A 19,303-nucleotide genomic window follows, 5' to 3' on the forward strand; every position below is an offset into this window, starting at 1 on the left:
CTGCCCCGTGAACCATGGCAATAGGGATATGACATCAATGTTTGTGCCGTGCAGCCTAACCCACTAGCTAATTAATCATGAGTAAGCCATGGTGGGATCAATCAGTTCTCACATCTAAAAATAGTTTCCAAAGTGGGGTGTTGGAGCTGAAGGATCCCCCCCCCCCACCTGCCCTTTCAACTTTAAGAGTTGAAGTCCACAGCAAACCAAATCCCTATGCCACATTATGTACTTGTGATTGACATCTTGAAACTAGGATGTGGGCAAGGGATCCAAATCATGCTAGTCTGGAGGCTCCACGGCATTTGAGAGGTTCCTTTATGATGCACAGGTACTCATATTCAAGGAAAACAACAGAAGCAGTCAAGCATTAAGGATAAACAAGCAAGAAAAATACATCACCAAGTTTGATTCACATTGAGAAGCCTGCTACAGTAAAGATTCCTATGGTTGCATATAATATGCCAAAGAAACAGTACTCAACAAAGCATGCGACTTGAATATTTTTTATTTTTTTTATATACAAGGTGCCTATAAATTAGTCACCTGATTATGAAGCTTGATTAAAATTTTATTGTAATAAGTATTATAAAACAGTTTGCTGCACTTAAAACAACTCAAAGAATCTCTTATAACAATTTATCACACAATCACACTTTATGAAACCTCTAAGAGTACCTCTGGCAGCAAACAGAATGTCAAGATGGTAGCCGATTTCATTCGAAGTGTTTTTTTTTTTTTTTTTTTTAAGTATGTCCTGAGAAAAAGGAAATCCCTGTCTGTTCAAATCCGGTGTTTTAACTATGTGACATTGTTAACTTTTTTGCATACACCTTGTCTTTTATGTAGTCCTATTGAAAGAAATGCATAGGTGTGATATCTGGAGAACAAGGAGGTCGTGGAATGGAACTATCCATCAGTTATGAAATTTTTTATTGAGGAAAAATTGCACATATGCAAGATGCTGTGTGGTGGTGCCCCACCATGCTGATGGAACGCATGTAGCTGTGTATCTTCCAGTTGAGGTGCAGCATACAATTGGTGTAATTTGCAGGGTTCGGTGTTTTTTGTGGAAGAAATGTGGCCCAATCACCTGGCTGAAGGAGAGTGTGCATCACACCTTTACTTTTGGACTAACAGAGTGGGAATTTTCAGATCCCCATACATGACAATTGTGTCTGTTAACTTTACCAGAGGTGGAATATCGCTTCACCACCAAAAACAACATTTTCAAGAAAGTGTTCATCTTCATCTATATGATTGAGAATGTGAACACCAAATTCCTCTCATTGTGGTTTGTTGTGAGGCTTAATTTCCTGGACAATTTGTACTAAGCATAAAGTTTCAATCTCTTGTGAACCACCCTGTGTAATGATGCTTGCAGTATTCTAAGTGGGAAGCATTCAAGGAATTAATCGTGGGTGCTACTAAAAGTTTCATACCTATTAAGAAATATTGTTCAAGGTTTAGGCCTAAATGGTTATCTAATGAACTAATGAGACTCATAACAGAGAAGAAAAATGCATGGGATGCATATAAATTATCAAGCGACTCAGAAGCCTATGGCAGATATAAGCTAGTCTGTAATCAGGTGACAAAGGAGGTTAGGCAGGCGAAGGCAGATTACGAGAAATCCTTGGCAAAAGATGCTAAGAAAAACAGCAAGGATTTCTTTACTTATATAAACTCTAAAAGGAAAGGGATGAATCTGATTGGTCCACTTGACATTGACGGTTCGACTGCTGATGATCCTGCTCAGATAGCAAGCAAACTGAATGAGTATTTTGCATCTACATTCACACATGAGGAATTATTAAGGTTTAAAAATGGCAGAAGGTTATCAAATTGTAGCAGGATACTTAATGATTTTGTAATAAATGGAAGCAAAGTTGAGGAGAAATTGTTGAAGTTAAACATAAGAAAAGCACCTGGGGTGGATGGGATCTATCCAGTTATAAGCAACTAAGCAAACCCTTAGCCATAATTATGAGAGCATCCTTGGACTCAGGGGAGGTCCCCACGGACTGGAGATGTACAAATGTATCCCCAATTCACAAAGGGAGATGGAAGGGTGACACGAGTAATTACAGATCAGTTAGTTTAACTTCTGTTCGGGGTAAAATAATGGAGCCACTGGTTAAAGATGCATTGCAGGATCATCTAGACAAGACTGCAGCAATAATTCAGACACAGCATGGATTTGTTAAGGGAAAGTCTTGTCTGACAAATTTGATAGGATATTATGATGTGGTTACAAAGGAATTGGATGCAAAAAATAATTTTGATATCATATATTTGGATTTCAGGAAAGCTTTTGACACTGTTGCGCATGGAAGACTATTGTACAAATTGGAGCAGAATGGTATTAAGGGTAAGTTGCTACAATGGATAAAGGGATGGTTGAGTGGGAGAAGACAGAGGGTGGTAATCAGTGGGTGCTGCTCTTCGTGGACTAATGTTATTAGTGGAGTCCCACAGGGTTCGGTGTTAGGTCCACTGTTGTTTTGTATATTTATCAATGATATTGATGAAGGTATATCAGGCTTAGTGTCGAAGTTTGCAGATGATACAAAGGTTGGCAGGGTTGTTAATGACAGTAACGGCAGTGTGCTACTGCAACAGGATCTAGAAAATTTGGGCAGATGGGCTGAGAAGTGGCAACTGAAGTTTAACCTTGACAAATGCAAAGTACTGCATATGAGTAGAAATAACCCCAGAGAAACGTACCAACTGTGTGGTACTACACTTAAGGTGGTAGGAAATGAAAAAGACCTGGGAGTAATTGTGCAGTCAGATATGAAGTTTTCTGAGCAATGCAGACAGGCTGCCAGGGCAGGTCATGGGGGTTTTGTCAATGATATATAGGAATTTTGCTACCAGGGAGGAGGAGGTGATTGTCCCTCTGTATAAGGCAATGGTCAGGCCACACCTTGAGTACTGTGTACAGGTCTGGAGGCCTCATTTTAGGAAGGATGCAGATTTACTTGAGCATGTACAGAGAAAGGCAACAAGATTGGTGAGGGGAATGAAGGTATCCTCTTACCAAGAGAGAGGCTTAAGTTCTGCAAATTGCAGTGGCTGGAGACTAGGCACCTGCGCGGTGATTTGACTGAAGTGTATAAGGCCTTGAATGGGTTGAGCACGCTGAATTCTGATGGGATCCTTCCATTTGTTCCGATTACGAACCTAAGGGGGCATAAATTCAAACTAAGAAAAGACAGATGTAGAATAGATGTGCGGAAATTTGCCTTTAACCAGTGGGTGGTTAATTGCTGGAACAAACTTCCATCTGTCGTTGTGGAAGTTGATAGGTTGAATAAATTTAAGGAGGAACTGGACAGGCATTTGGAAGGAATGGTGTGATTTTTTTTTTTTTTTTTTTTTTTGGCTGATGCTGCATAGGCTCATACACTTGCTTTCTTGCATCACATGCCACTACTACTACTATTCACAGCTGTAGACTTGCCCGGTGGATAGATTTTGTAGGACTTCAGGTAACACTTCCTAATTTCCAAAACTTTGTCTGCAGATACACTAGGCCTACCTGCTCCTTTCTGGTGCAGAACACTGCTGGTTTCCTTGAAACTGTTTCAACCATCACCTCACTGATTGTTCCGTAGATTGATCTTTCTGGAATTCTCATTAAAAACGTCTCTTTACAGTCATTAAAGGTTGGTATCCCACGACTACAACAAGCGCACTGCTTTCTCTTGCACTGTCATTTTAATGCTGTACTGTCACAATGCTTGATGGGATCAAGGCTATCAAACACAATAAAAAACTCATTCAGTTGCTTTGATAATTGCAGCAAGCCATTTTAAGATACCTATTACAATAAAATTTTAAACAAACTTCATAATCAGGCGAATAATTTATAAACACCCTGTATACAGTTTTATATTTTTTGAATATTCTAGATTTGAGGTTTTAACATATACCAGGCATTCCAAAATTCTTGTCAAAATCCATATAATTTAATAATAATCTAAATATACTTTGTCAGACTTCTTTCTTTAAATCATACCTTAATAATAATATCATGAATTATATCTTCTGTGTGGGTCTCTCTAAATAAAGCAGAAAAATGTTTTTCAGCATCTGACGGGGAAACCATGGGTAATTCCACCAAACTGCAAAATTAAAAAAAATAATAAATATATAAAAACTAAAATAAAAATAAAACAACAACACTGATGCTAGTTCTTTTTCATTATGCCATTTTCACTACACAAGATGTTTCAAAACTGCTAGAACATGCGTAGGAGCACAAAAATAAGAAAGAAAAAAAAGGTCCAACAAACATAGGTCTTGGATTCTTTTCTATGAGACCTTTAAACAACAATCATAAATTGCAAAACATAAAAATGGAAGTCACTGTTCTTTGTCCTTCTGCTTAGAAATTCTCATATCCAGCCAGTTCCTAAAACTGGATGACAAATCTCTCCCTTCCAATTATTGTCCCATCGCACTTACTGCTATTCTTTCCCAAGTAATGGAGAAATCCAACAACCGCCAACTCAAACTATCTTAGTCTTTCACCTGATAAATGATAACCAACATGGATTCTGTCAGTGTTGATCCACTAGTGATATACTGGCTTTCATTACTCATCAAATGTGATGGAAATGTTTAATGAAATCCAAATAGCTACTCTTGACATTTCAAAAGTTTTTTGGTGGAAAGGTCTTTTAAACAAGCCCTGTCTTAAAAAAAAAAAAAAAAAAAACACAAGTAAAGTGCAGCCATCATCAACCAACTGCAGGATGGAAGCCTCCTCAACAATTCATGCTGAGGAAAATGGACCATAATCTGCCACGCTGGTCCAGTGCAGGTTGGCAGATTGACCGTATTCAGCAGTCAGGGGCTTGAACCTCTGTCTACTCAAAGAGCATGTGCTACTGCACTCCCGCTCCTGCCCACTCGGCTACGGAGCCCTGTCTTATGGATTGGCAACTGTTTTTTTCCAGTTGGCTACTCAGTTATCTCACTCACTGCAAGTGATGGTTGATGGCATTCTGCCTTCCACTAAAGTCAGTATTCCCTAAGTTTTGTCTTTTCCAGTTGAATATTAATGACCTCCTTCCACTGACTGAAAAATCACATCCATAGTTTTGCTGATTATATAACACTACATTTCACCTTCCAGTTTGAAAAATATTGCACAGTATAAAAAACTTAATTTCTTCAATAAGGCTAAGAAAATTTACTTAACTTCAATTCTAAAACTCAGTCCTGAGCCTAGGAAAATTTACTGCCAGCAATTTACTGCCACGTCAGTTTACCGCATTTTACCTTCTAGAAGCAATGAGATGTGTTTGGTCAAATCATAAAAAAATATTTTTTATTTTAGGTTCTGCCTTAAGCTATGATTAGCATATTTTTGGAATTCTATGGACTGTGAGGGAATAGTATGGAAATAAAAAAAAAACACATGTATGGAAATATGTAATTTTATAGGTAGATTATGTATTTTAATAGTTACATGTATCACAAAAATAGTAAAAAATCCATTATTTGAACAATATAACAATTGGTTAATTTTAAACTAAACTAATTATAACATTAGGTATGTCATAGTACACTGCAAAAATTCAAAATGAATGTTTATGCAATCTTCAGAATCAGTCACATTGAGATAATTAATTACTAAGAAACTGTAATATTTACAACACAGTATGTAAATTATTAATAAGAAATATTATGCGATATAACCTCTTAGATAATCGACAATATCACCCTGTTCATCGTATGCACTAACAAGCCTTTTAATTCGTAAATCACAATCGCGATACTTCTTTTTTTTTTTTATTCGCCCGGATCACTTCCACTTAAGTTAAAGGAATTAAGTAGGTACCTACCTTATTCCAATTTTGGAAAATAACAGGCAATTAAATGCAATTGTATGCATTTCTAGGAAATGTACACCTAGCATACAACTTCTTTTTAACTGCACTTAATTCTTAAATAACACCTATAGAAAAGCTATATTTTCAATTTAAAATGACCAATAAATTTATATAAATTATATGTATTGCCTGGTGAAAAAAAATATGCTAGCGATCATTTGTAGGCTATAAATTGTTTATAAACTTAAATTTTCTTAAACTTTCCTTGACTAAGTCTAGGAAAGTTTATTGCCCACAATTCACCGCCAGCAATTAATCGCTAGCAGTTTACCGCCGTGTCAGTTTATCGCATAAACAATTTATAGCCTACAAATGTCGCCAGACAATACATATAATTTATATAAATTTATTTTTAACTTAAGTAGCATGTTTTAGGGGAGTAGGGGTTGGGCGTGCCAATTAGGGAGGTACTTATATATTTATAATCTCTTACAATCACAACATTTTCTTATTTTGAGTTTATTTTTCATCCTTTTGAGTTTGTGAACACATTTGGTTTTTCGGTAATTTTGACACTTCCAATGAATTTTTGTTTCATTTTGCCTGTCTTTATGAAACAAATGCCTGCTAAAGCACAATTTCGGTTTTCCTTTTTCTAATTTCAAAAATTCCACTGACATGATTGTGCTCCTTCCATGTTTTAATGATGGTACTACGGTAGATAACATCGTTAAAACATGGAAGGAGCACAATCGTTGTGGAAATGCAGCAGGAGTTGAGGCAGCACAACTTCTTGATACCATTCGAACTTATGCAGAAACAACAAATAGCATGCCTCATAGTATTATTTCAAATGTTTCGAGAATCTGTAGCCAAGCAGCAACCCCTAAGCTTCCAAGTGTAGATACAATGAAATGAACGATCCGAAATATAAGAAATTGAAATTTTGATGGTCCAGTTCTTCCAACGCATCTTAGAAACAGTTTTTACAGAAGAATATAAAACACCGTGCTATGGAGAATTGTTTCTACAATTTGATTCTGGACCCGAGGACAATCGTATGTTAATTTTCAGTACGAAAAGAAATTTGCAGTTGTTAGCACGAAGTGAACACTGGTATGCCGATGGGACTTTCAAAACTGTTCCCTTACTTTATCAGCAGTATACGATACATGGATTCGAGGACAAAATATCGCTTCCATTAGTTTATGCATTATTGCCTAACAAGTTTGAAGAAATGCATGTATCTCTACTACAGCAGCTGAAAGTATTGGAACCAGCTATGTCCCCGCAATCAATAACTATAGATTTTGAGATGGCAATGATGAATGCTTGCAGAAGTTTTCCCTGACACTTTCGCAACGGGGTTGTTTTTTTCCACTTTTCACAATGTATTTTTCTTTCCATTCAGAATAATGGATTGAAACGTTATGAAACTGACACTAATTTTGCTTTAAATATGCGAATTTTGGCAGCAATTGCATTTGTGCCAACTCCAATTGTGATGGTTGTTTTTGAACATTTGTGTGAAAATGGTGTTTTTCCTCCAGAATCGCAAGAAGTTCTTGATTATTTTGAGGATACATGGATTGGACACCCAACCAGACGACATCTTCGTCGACCAACAAAGTATTCCCATGAAATGTGGAACGTATGCCAGCTTGTTCTTGAAGGATTACCAAGAACGAATAATTCTGTTGAAGGGTGGCATAGAGGATTTGAGGAACAAGTCACTGCTTATCATCCCAACATTTCGAAATTTATCAATTGCATTAAAAAAAGAACAAAGTATTAACGAAATGCGCATTGAACAATATTTAAGTGGAAGTGATCTGGGCAACAAAAAAAAAAAAAAAAAAAGAAGTATCGCGATTGTGATGAACGAATTAAAAGGCTTGTTAGTGCATACGATGAACGGGGTGATATTGTTGATTATCTAAGAGGTATAGCGCATAATACTTCTTATTGATAATTTACATACTGTGTCGTAAATATTACAGTTTCTTAGTAATTAATTATCCCAACGTGACTGTTTCTGAAGATTGCATAAACATTCATTTTGAATTTTTGCAGTGTACTATGACATACCTAAATGTTATAATTAGTTTAGTGTAGTTTAAAATTAACCAATTGTTATATTGTTCAAATAATGGATTTTTTACTATTTTTGTGATACATGTAACTATTAAAATACATAATCTACCTATTAAATTACATATTTCCATACAATTCCCTCACAGTTCATAGAATTCCAAGAATATGCTAATCATAGCTTAAGGCAGAAACTAAAATAAAAAATAATTTTTTATGGTTTGACCAAACACATCTCATTGCTTCTAGATGGTAAAATGCGATAAACTAACGCGGCGGTAAATTTTCCGGACCCCCTCAGTCCTACCTGCCCTACCAAAAAATATTGTTCACACATCTTGGGGTGGTGCTCACAAAATCTTTCTCAGGCTTCTTCCTCGGTATGACTCAGACTTCAGGGATGGTCAGAAAGGTAAGAGCCGAGTTTTAACACAGTAAAATGTTACTTGGGGAATAGCAACCCCAAAACTTTAGTTCAGTGCAACCCCACTTGGTTGCAATGAACCAAAAACAGTAAAAGAAGAAAGAGATTTGGGAGTTATGATACAGTTGGATGTTAAGTTCTCTGAGCAGCATACACACATGGCAAGAAAGGCTCATGGTGTCATTTGCTTGTAGAGATAGGGATATCATAATCCCAAAGTATACAGCAATTGTAAGACTGACCTTGAAATACTGTGTTCAAGTATGGAGACTGCACCTAAAAACAATACTGAGCTTCTTGAAAGGGCCCAAAGATGGGCAATATCTAGAGCAGACCTGATTGAGGATTGTCTGAGGGGAGAAAGTAAAATAAACGAGGATGAAATTTTTTGTTATGATTCTTGAACTAGAGGTCAAACATTAAAATTACAAGGAAATAAGGTTTAGACTGGATTGCAGTAAGCTCTCTTTTAGCCAGCAAGTTATTAATTGTTGGAATAAGTTGCCTCCATGGGTGGTTGAAGCTGACATGCCTTTGCTTCTGCTGCATGCCTTTTCGATAGATATTTCTGTGGGCACCGTTACCCCCACTGTCTTCCAAACTATTTATCTGAAAATATATGCCCATATACAGTATGTTGACAGCAACTGTGTTCAGATTTTAACTCAAAACAAGTATCTCTTCTCAAAACTGCAGGATCCACATTAAAAAAAAAAGGAGACTTTATAACAAAATTCCTTAAATAATTATAAATAATTCTATCATTTTGTATTCAAGCCAGCTCTGCCATTATTTCCCCAGATGATTCTTTACAATATGTGTCACTAAACTGTACACAAGCTCAGTTCCTCTCACTTGATCTTCAATTAAAGCATTCCTCTGCTGTATTTTCAATCTGGTAGGTTTACTACAAAATAAATGGCTTTCAAAGCCATACATATTTCTTCTTTCTTGAAGTTTGGTTAACTTTCTTAAATATTTATCTTCTTACTTCAGAAACTGGCATTACAAAGTACTGTTCAAAGTTCAGACAGATGCTGCACTGGGTGTTCAGGTCATTAATATTTTTGATCCAAAAATAAACAACCACATTAAAAGTAATTTTCATATGTACATTAGTGTATTTACAGCATTATTGTATGATCAAAGCTAAGAAAATTTAAGCACTTTCTGCAAATACCACCATCAACTCATTATTCTATATTGAATGTAAGTGGTAAAATGTGGGGGGGGGGGAATCAAAACATACTTCCATAAATAGTAACAACAGTGGTCACACTGGGTCTAACAGACCCAGGAAGCAAATAAAATTTAAAGCAAACACTTTGATGACTGTAGTGGTAATGCACCATTATTTAACACAAAAATTTGGGAAGAATATATATAGAGTGGGTGCAGCAGCTTATGACATCTATGAGACAAATGCAAAAACTTTTCCTATGGGCCTCAACACCAAGTGCAACATCTGCCTAACAATATTTGAACTGATAGATGACTTTTACATGTCTTTTTCAAAGAAAAATAATTCTGCAAACAGCTAGCCTTTGTGATTTTTTTTAAATGTCAAATCACAGAGCAAAGTAGAAATACAATACCATGTCTTATTAACAGAAAAATAATTCTGCATGCTAGTCTGATTTTTTTTTTTTTTTTAAATGTCACATCACAGAGAAAAGCAGCAAAGCAATATACAGGGAGATAACCTGTAATATAGTCAATCTTTTTTTGAATTACTGTGAATGCGTGACAAATAAATATTACTATATTTATAAATTTAGTAATATTTATTTGTGAATTTATGAGATCATGTAAGTGACACTGTTATCACTTATGTAATTCATAAATCTCAGATTGTTCCAGAACAATATGATATTTGGATAACACAGTCCCATTTCATTCTGAAAATGTTTCAATACATCCAAAAAAGGTTTTAGAACATTTCATTTCAAATTAAAAAGCTTTTCAGAAAGTTTAATTAGATAAAATCTGTTACATGAATCTGCAAAATGAGTTCAAACTACTTTAGAAAATTCTCAATATTTTGAAGATAAAATTTGAATTGATAGGTCTGCCATGAAATGAATTCCTATCAAAGCCATATTTCTCCTTTCTCGAAGTTTGGTTAACTTTCTTGAATGTCTAAAAAACTAATCTTTCAGAAAATTTTCTCCATTCGTGTCAATAGATCTGTGTGAAGTAAGTAACTGGAGATCAGTCAGCCTAACTTCAATGTTAAGGAAAATAATGAAGGCAATGATTAAGAATGACACACAAGATTATCTAGATAGAATTCAAGGAAATAAAGCAGTTTCGTAAAGGTAAAATCTTGTTTAACTAACTTGATGTTACAACAGTGTCATTCATGAGCGTGATGCAGGAAATACTTTTGACATTGTTTACTTGGACTTTAGAAAGCATTTGATTTGGTCCTAAATGAGTGACTGCTATATAAGCTGGAAGGTGATGGGATCACAGGTAAGATGCCTTGAAGGATTACAGGACAGTTACATGGGTTGTAATTAATGGTTGGTCTTTGGAATGGAGTAGGGTTAGAAGTGCAGTTCCTCTAAGATCAATGGCTGAATCTCTTAAATGACACTGATAAATGGATATGGAATATGTCAAACTTTGTAGACAATATGAAGATCAGGAAAGTGATTAATGACTAGTGCTAAGCTGTACTCATTTGAGATGAATTAGATAGGTGTTGGGAATGGTAAGGTAAAGAGTAACTAAGTTTAATGTTGCAAAATGAATGGTTACAATTTAAAAATAGCAACCTCAAAATAACTTATTCATCAAACCCCTCAACCCCACCCCATGCTACAAAAGTTGGTTTCCTTGCACATATGGTCCATACTAAAACTAAATTTACTTTTCTCAATAAAACTATTTTTAAGAATTAATTCATTACCCTACTTTGGGATGAGATTGCAGAATAGCAAAATTTCTTCCCTTTACATCTGAAGTTACTGCTGTTGCTCTATAACCAGAAGAAAGACGCTTTAGGCGTATTAAATTACAATAATCTTTATCTAGTAGGAGAACTAATGATGATGACATATTTTTGGAACTCTGTCGTTGAGCCTCCACTATGTTGGGTTCTTTAGGGGGAACAACAGTACCAGAAAATCCTTCTCCATCCTTTGTAACCAATGTGACAGAAAAATGATTAATGTGAATATCAGATACAGTTAATTGTCTCCCCAAGTTGAACAAACATCTCCGAAAGGAAGGACTAGTCTCTCTCCAGAAATATATCTAGGAAAACAAACAAATAATATTTATATTTCAACATATTCAAAAACTAATGGCTTACTAAACTAAACTTTAAGTTGATTAACCTGATGCTGATACAAAATATATTATAAATAAAATTAAAAAATAGAGAAGAACACTAAGACTTGGTGAATACAGAAGAAATTAGAATATATTATTTAATTGTGGTACACATGCAAATCCCACAAAAAAAAAAAAACTAATACAGCATTTTTGTAACAAGTTCACTGAATACCGAAAAATATAGAATTTAAAATCCACTTAAATTCAGTCAGTTTACTTAGTGCAGAGCACTAAGGAAACTGACTGAATTTAAGTGGATTTTTTTTTCTTTTTAGTGTTTTCCTTAACCCATTTTAGGAGTGAGTTTTCGAAAATACATAAGGTTCAGGGTCTGATAGAAACTGGAGGCATTGTTGTTAGCTTTACATTGTAAAGCTAATAGAAGCACGGCTTGTGTAGGGTAATGTGTTCACAGTCGAATATGCATATTGTGCACACTGAAAAGTCCAGAACTAATGAGAAAACTCATTTTGGTTTTTGTTTTTTTTTTTTTTTTTTTGGTTTTTTTTAGGAGCATTAGCAACTAAGGCCATATTGCTCCGGGGATATGCAGTGGTCATTCCCTGACCTTTCTGCATCCTCCATATTTGGTAGTCACAGGCTTGAACTCCGGTCTAATCAAGAAGCGTGTGCTACGCACTGCTGCTTCTGCCCACCTGGCTACAGAGGTGCCTGAGGAAACTCGTACCTCCATCTGAGATTGGTCAACTATATGGCCATGAGTGAAGAAGCACAGAATTTGTGGAGAATGGAGACTTGTTACTTTTTTGATGCAATAATATCCTATATATCTATTTTGTTCCACTTGATTCAACTTCATAAACTTCCTGATCTGAATTTCAGCTTTTTTAAGCCCAAAGATGGCACCAGTTAATCATAAACAGGTGCTATTTCCTCCAATGACTTTCAAATATTATGTCTAGTACTACTTATAAACAAAGATAAGAAATGCCTTCCCCTACTGGAAAATCATGACCATTCATACATAACTATATACATTAAATAGGTCTGACAGTCAACGTTTTTGAAATGACCTTGAATAAAATATATATGACTAATATGAAAATCATAAATATACCTATATATTTCTCAAAGAGCTAATGAGGAATGAATGCAACTAGCCAGTGTGATATTATTCATAACATGCATTTAAGTCTGCTGAAAACCTAAAAAACTGTTTTCCTACAATTAGTTTTTCAGTCAACTAAAAATAATATAAGCAGGTATAAGAAATTGGATGGGACCATTCCAAGCCATGAGTAAAGATAAGAACAGATACTTATGACAAAAATAAAAAATAATAATTATTATTACCTAGAACCATGTATATTTGCAAATTAAGTGGTTTATTGCTGATTTATTTATTCTATCTTAGGAAATCCTCTTTTCACCTCAAAAAGAGGTGAAAAAGAGGCATGGCCAATTAATTAAAAAAATCACAACTGATGTTAACAATTCAGATCTGCTTTGCGATTCCATTTTTAAGGTATGTTAGACTCTTCTAAGGCAGGTCATGAATAACCTGCTTACAATCTGAAATTTTTTTTTTTTACTAAACTGTATATATATTTTTTTACTGTATATATATATATATATATATATATATATATACACACACACACACACACACACACACACACACACACACACACACACTCTATTCATTCTACCAATCTAAGCACTTTGCATAGCAGGGACTAGAGTCTTTCAACCCAGTCCTCAGGCAAGATGAGGTTAAAAGATCAAAATGCTTTATTTTATTCTATCCTATCATATATTTTAATTGTATCCATCATCTACTTTTGCATTCTTAGTTCACATTCAGCAATGCAAAAGCATAAAGAAAAAGTAATCTCAGTAACATTGTGTAATTTTGTAATGATCCCAAAAATCATTTATTTCTATTTCAATAAGTAGGCTGTAATTCCTATGTATCTATTCTCTTCAACTGCACACTTCTAAAATAATTTTGGACTCCCACCCCACTTCTCTTCCTCTGTATTTTGTGAGAGAGCTTAATCTTATTAGTGCAGAATGGTGACTCTCTGATCATAATTATAATGATAGGTCTTTAGTATTTTTAAAGAATTTTCTTGTTCCAGATCAGCATTACATTGTATTTTTTGGAGCTTCTGATGGACCCACCCAGAATAGCCAATCATTACTACTGATTATGGATTATTTCTTTATTATTTGGTTATTTCATGGATTTCTTTATTATTTGTTAGCTTTACATTGTGCACTACAGAATTGGAGGTGTTGTTGTTAGCTTTACATTATACACTACAGAAGCAGTGCTTTTGTAATGTACAATATATGTTCATAGTCGAATCTGCATGTTGTGCACACTGAAAAACCTAGAAGAACTCATGAGGAAACCCTTACTCCCTCCATCTGAGATTGGTTAACTATATGGCCATGAATGAAGCAGCACAGAATTTGTGGACAGAGTGGGGACTGCTTTTGCTCATTTCCTGTTTTTCCTCTATGTAAAACTCTTCATTTATTTTCTGCACTTTAAAGTTTCATAAGTAGCTGTAGAAGAAATAAGATCATGTCAGTTGGCACATGGCAGCTTTTGTTCTGCACCTACAGTTTGTGTTTACACACTTCCCAATTGTTCTTTAGAGGTGCAAAATTGAATCAGCAAGTTTAGCTTCCTGAAAAGTGTGCATTACTTCTGCAAGTTTCTTCAGATAACTTTTTCTTACAGAAAAAATCTTTTTTATTTTTAATCTTAGTTAAATATTTAAATCACATGTGTGTGTGTTAATTTGAAATTCAGTAGTATCTTTTCATCTGCTGGTTATTTTTGAATATCCAGGTCTGTTTCTGTATTAAATCATTTCTAATGGTGTTTTGTATATAATTAATTTTATCTTGATCAATTTAAATAATTCCCAATAAACTGGGAAGATATGAAAAACGTAAGACAGAAACAGCATTTCAGTTTCTCTCTCTCTCTCGCTCTCTCTCTCTCTCTCTATTTATTTACTACAGCAAAACAATCTCAAAAATGAGATCATAGTGTATGATTATATCTAAACTGTGTACTGTTTTCTTTAGATCTCTAAATTTAATAAATATGTAATTCTATTAAGTTTCTCAGAAGTTTCCCTACTATGTTGGTTCAATTTGTTTCCTCTAGATCAATTTCCATTCTGATGCCATTAAATCAGGATTTGCTATTAAGGCATTGTGTTAACTCACATTTACAAAGGCATAGCAGTTTTTTCTCTAGCCCTTACAGCATATGATGTTTGACATCTTTTTATTCTTGATCTTCTCAACAATGGAATAGGAATGAAACATTTAAGATGTCTAGTAACAACAGAAGAAAGAAGGAATCAAGAAATCATTGCTTCAGAAAGAACTGAAAATATGCTTTTAAGCTTAACTGTTCTCCTGCCATTTTTTTCTGAATTACGGTAGCTTTCCCATAATTCAGCAAAAATGGCAGGAGAATAATTTAATCTTAAAGGAAGCTTAAAAGGGCCAGAATTAGCCTTTATATAAGGTTAATTCTGGAGTAACAATTTTGGGAACAATCAGGGGGGTTTCAACATTTAAAGTTCAGTTCTGGCTAAAAAATAAAACCAAACATGATATAAGTTAAACATACACAAGTTAAAGATTACTGACAGCAACAAAAAAAAAAAAAAAAAACCAACCTTGTATAAATAAGCCCTAAATACTATAAAATGTAATGTGTGTGTGTGTGGGGGGGGGGAACTAACCATTTCATAAAACAAAAACAATAAATAAATAAAAGGAAGGAGAGAATTAAGGAACATGGTAACCAAATTCAAGTTTCAAAAAAAAAAACCTTAAAAGTTCTTAAAATGCATTTCTTACCCTTCCTGATTTTGTTAATATCATTATTCTCAATTCCAATCCTCCTCCTTCTCTTATACCAGCAGCATCACATCGAGAATCAAGGTGGCCACCAACAATGGATAATTTTTTGATTTCCCACTGTCTGTGGAGGGGAGAAAGGGAGAAATCCAGATTATCACAATCTTTCAAAGTACAATAATCTCTATACAAAATTTAACTATATTAATAAGGATGATAAGAATCTCTATTGTTTATTTTTGTTTATTTTTTAATTAAATTTTTCCATTTTCTCTGATAAATAGAAGTGAAAACTAAATAACTAGCTTTATACTAATTAACTAATATATAAAAAAATTTTCTCATTTCACTTCACATACCTTCAATAATGTAATATTCACTCGACTTGTTTTGGAATGTACTTATTTCATTATGAATTTTAATAAAAATTCAAATGCAAATTACCACAAATCTACTGCGATTAATAAAATAAACAAAAAGTAAAATCTTAATTTTTATATATACATATATATATATATATATATATATATACACAAAGGGTACTAGGAAAGTTTTGCAATATGACGCGACAATGAATCACAGGAAGCTGCTTGTTGCTGCATGTTGAGACATGTTCATACGTGCATAGTAGCCGCCACGCCAAGTCGATGGGCTCAGTTATTCATTAGTAGTGAGAGTGTAAAGTGCTTGCGATGGCATCGTGGTCACAAAATGAGATAAGGACAGTTTTGCGGTATAATTTCATGCGTGGTTTAACCATAGACCAATGCTTAGAAGAAATGACTCTTGCACTAGATGATGGTTGTCCACATCGTACGATATTCAGGTGGTATAGAGAATTCCAAAGTGGAAATTTCACTCTGGAGGATTCTGAGAGGCCGGGAAGGCCATGAAAGTCAGTTACGGAGGAAAAACGTTACTGCTGTGAGGAAAATGCTTGACGAAAACAGGCGAGTGACCTACCAACAGATAGAGGATACTTTGGGCCTAAATGCACCAGCAATTCGTTCGATTCTGCAAGATCATTTGCACGTGAAGAAACTTTGTTCTCTCTGGGTGCCGCATCAACTGACTGAAGAGCAGATGACACGACGTGTGACTTGGTGCCGGGAGATGTTAAAAAAGTTTGATAAGGGACAATCTCGGTATGTGAACAACATCGTGACAGGTGACGAGACTTGGCTGTACTATTACGATCTGCCGACCAAGGCTCAAAACAAAGTTTGGGTCTTTGATGATGACGACACACCCGTAATTGTCAGAAAATCCCGATCTGTAAAGAAGAAAATGATAGCTGTATTTTTCAAATCGAGTGGAATTGTGGAACGTGTCGTTTTGGACACGCAGAAGACAGTCACAGCTAAGTGGTATGCTGAACAATGCCTGCCTAAAGTCATTGGATCTATGAAGAACCTGCGGCCAAAGTCAAGAATGGACACCTGGTACCTCCATCACGAAAATGCTCCAGCTCACCGCGCCAAAGCCTGCACCGAATATTTGACCATGACAGGACTGAAACTTCTCGAGCACCCTCCCTACAGTCCAGACCTTGATCCCTGCGACTTTGCACTGTTCCCGCATGTGAAAATGAAGCTAAAAGGGAGGCGGTTTTCCAGTGATGAGGACCTTCTACGGGCTTGGGACAACAAGTGTGCTTTACTCCCTAGTGAAACTTGGCAGAACTGGTTTAAAGATTGGTTTCGGAAGATGGAGAGGTGTATTGAATGTAGAGGAAATTACTTTGAAAAAATTAAATAAACAAAGCTGTATTGCAAAACTTTCCTAGTACCCTTTGTATATATATATATTTATTTTTTTTTTTTTTTTTAGTAAATTGATAAAAATCCTCTTCAAAAAGAAACCACTATAACATGATCAGGACTTTAACCAAGAATTTTGCTCTTCTGTTTGCCTAACATACTGCCCATTCATTTCTTATATTAATGCGCTGAAAAAAAAAAAAAAAAAAAACCTGTCTAATGTCCCAGTTACATATATAGGTATATAATGTAATATGTGTGAAAAATAACTCCACAATTTTTATTTATCAAATTTTAACAGATTTCAGGATAGCACGACAAACGTCACTGAAAGTGTCAGTCCAGGGACCATCTTGAACTTGAAGAAAGCAGAGGATTTCATAGTTTTTACTGAAGGGGGGGGGGGGACAAAAAAAACAAGAAATCTTTTTCGCTCTGGACATTGGCCATGAAATAAAATTTCACTGAATGTAATTATTATACATAAAGTACCCAGAACATTTACCAGTATAGTACTTTCATATGTTAGTGTACCCAGATATAACAACTGTTGCAGAAATTCTTTGCACTCTTCAAAAATGAGTTAATTTTCTTTATAACAATGGTCATGCTATCTGTTTAATCTCCTACAGTTTAATCAGAAAGCAAGGGCATCTAAAATGAATTCATTTTTGATGTGTAAACATCTTTCGCAGCACCTACTAAATTTCTGATGTTAGTAAAATCAATTTATGATTCTACGACACAGAAATGACGTCATTTCTGTTTCATAACAAAGAAAAACCGAGTCAGGAGAGGAGATCAAGCAACGAATCATGGGAGGTGATCTTGGATGTGCTCAGAGTCGGCACAAACCAGCTGGTTGTGCAAAAACATTTATGATTCAAGGCATACCACTTAGATGGCTTTGGGCTAACCATTGCCACCCGTGGCAGAAACCTTTTGGTAAACAGAGAAATGGATATCTTGAGGGCCATGATCTTGAATGTGCTCGTAGCTGGCATAAATCAGCTCTGTAATTGGCCATGAAATTTTATTTCATGGTCAATGTCCAGAGTGAAAAAGCTTTCTTGCTTTATTTTGTCCCCCCTTCTGTAAAAACTAAAAACCCTTTCTGCTAATTCAAGGTTTTACTTTTTGTTTATTTTATTAATCACAGTAGATTTGTGGCTACAAGAAATTATTTCATGGCCAATGTCCAGAGTGAAAAAGATTTCTTGCTTTGTTTTGTCCCCCCCTTCTGTAAAAACTAAAAACCCTCTGCTTTCTGCTAATTCAAGGTTTTACTTTTTGTTTATTTTATTAATCACAGTAGATTTGTGGCTACAATCAAATGGGTAATTAAGCTATTGGCCTAACCTCTTCCAAAATTTGATTCAGTAGAGTAAGTAGTGGGCATGAGCATAAATTACATCCTTCATGATTTCAGTTCTAGTTGTTCGAAATTTAGTAGATGTCGTCAAATATGTTTACACATAAAACATCTTTCTCACGTACAGGATACACATGCAATTTTTTTTTTTTTTTTTAACCTGGCTGAATATTCTGCTATCCTCAGCACTGCTATGACAAATTAAAGTGGCGAGCACAACTTCAGATAATTTGTTATATTTCAAGTTTTCTTCTGCATTTGATAGTTCCCAACTAAGGACCACTGTACATCATTTCTTTCTTATTAACTTCAGCTAGATTCAGACACTAAAACTGAAGAATATATGCTGCAAAAGCTAATGCTTCATCTATTTATTTATTTATCTCTAATATGGCAGTGAGTCACCTGACAGGTGGCTCTCAAAAATAAATGTTCCTGTGTTATTCCTAAATTAATGATTAAAAATTAATTTTTTGTAGTTGTCAAAATATTGGCAGACTTTTTACACCAATATTTTTTGACGTGATTTTTAAGTTTTTGAACCATTAAAAATTGCATGAACCTGTAAGATGACTCACCACTATGTTTGAATTGATTGGATTTTTGCCTGACA

At 34.9% G+C, this 19,303-nt stretch overlaps 1 protein-coding gene across 2 annotated transcripts in view; it reads right to left on the reverse strand.

Moving 5' to 3' along the window:
- Window positions 1–19,303, reverse strand: part of LOC150081538 (inhibitor of Bruton tyrosine kinase) — a 349,146-nt gene that overhangs the window by 220,454 nt on the left and 109,389 nt on the right. For both annotated transcript variants that reach the window (XM_090380069.1, XM_090380070.1), the window contains exons 9-11: window positions 15,559–15,682; window positions 11,276–11,622; window positions 4,025–4,130 (exon numbers count right to left, since the gene is read on the reverse strand). In XM_090380069.1, coding sequence (XP_090236195.1) covers window positions 4,025–4,130; window positions 11,276–11,622; window positions 15,559–15,682 — 577 coding nt within the window. The remainder of the gene's footprint in view (window positions 1–4,024; window positions 4,131–11,275; window positions 11,623–15,558; window positions 15,683–19,303) is intronic.

This window comes from Mastigoproctus giganteus, chromosome 8 (genome assembly GCF_048544385.1).
Source record: "Mastigoproctus giganteus isolate SK-2022 chromosome 8, ASM4854438v1, whole genome shotgun sequence".
In the NCBI taxonomy this organism is placed as follows: Eukaryota; Metazoa; Arthropoda; class Arachnida; order Uropygi; family Thelyphonidae; genus Mastigoproctus; species Mastigoproctus giganteus.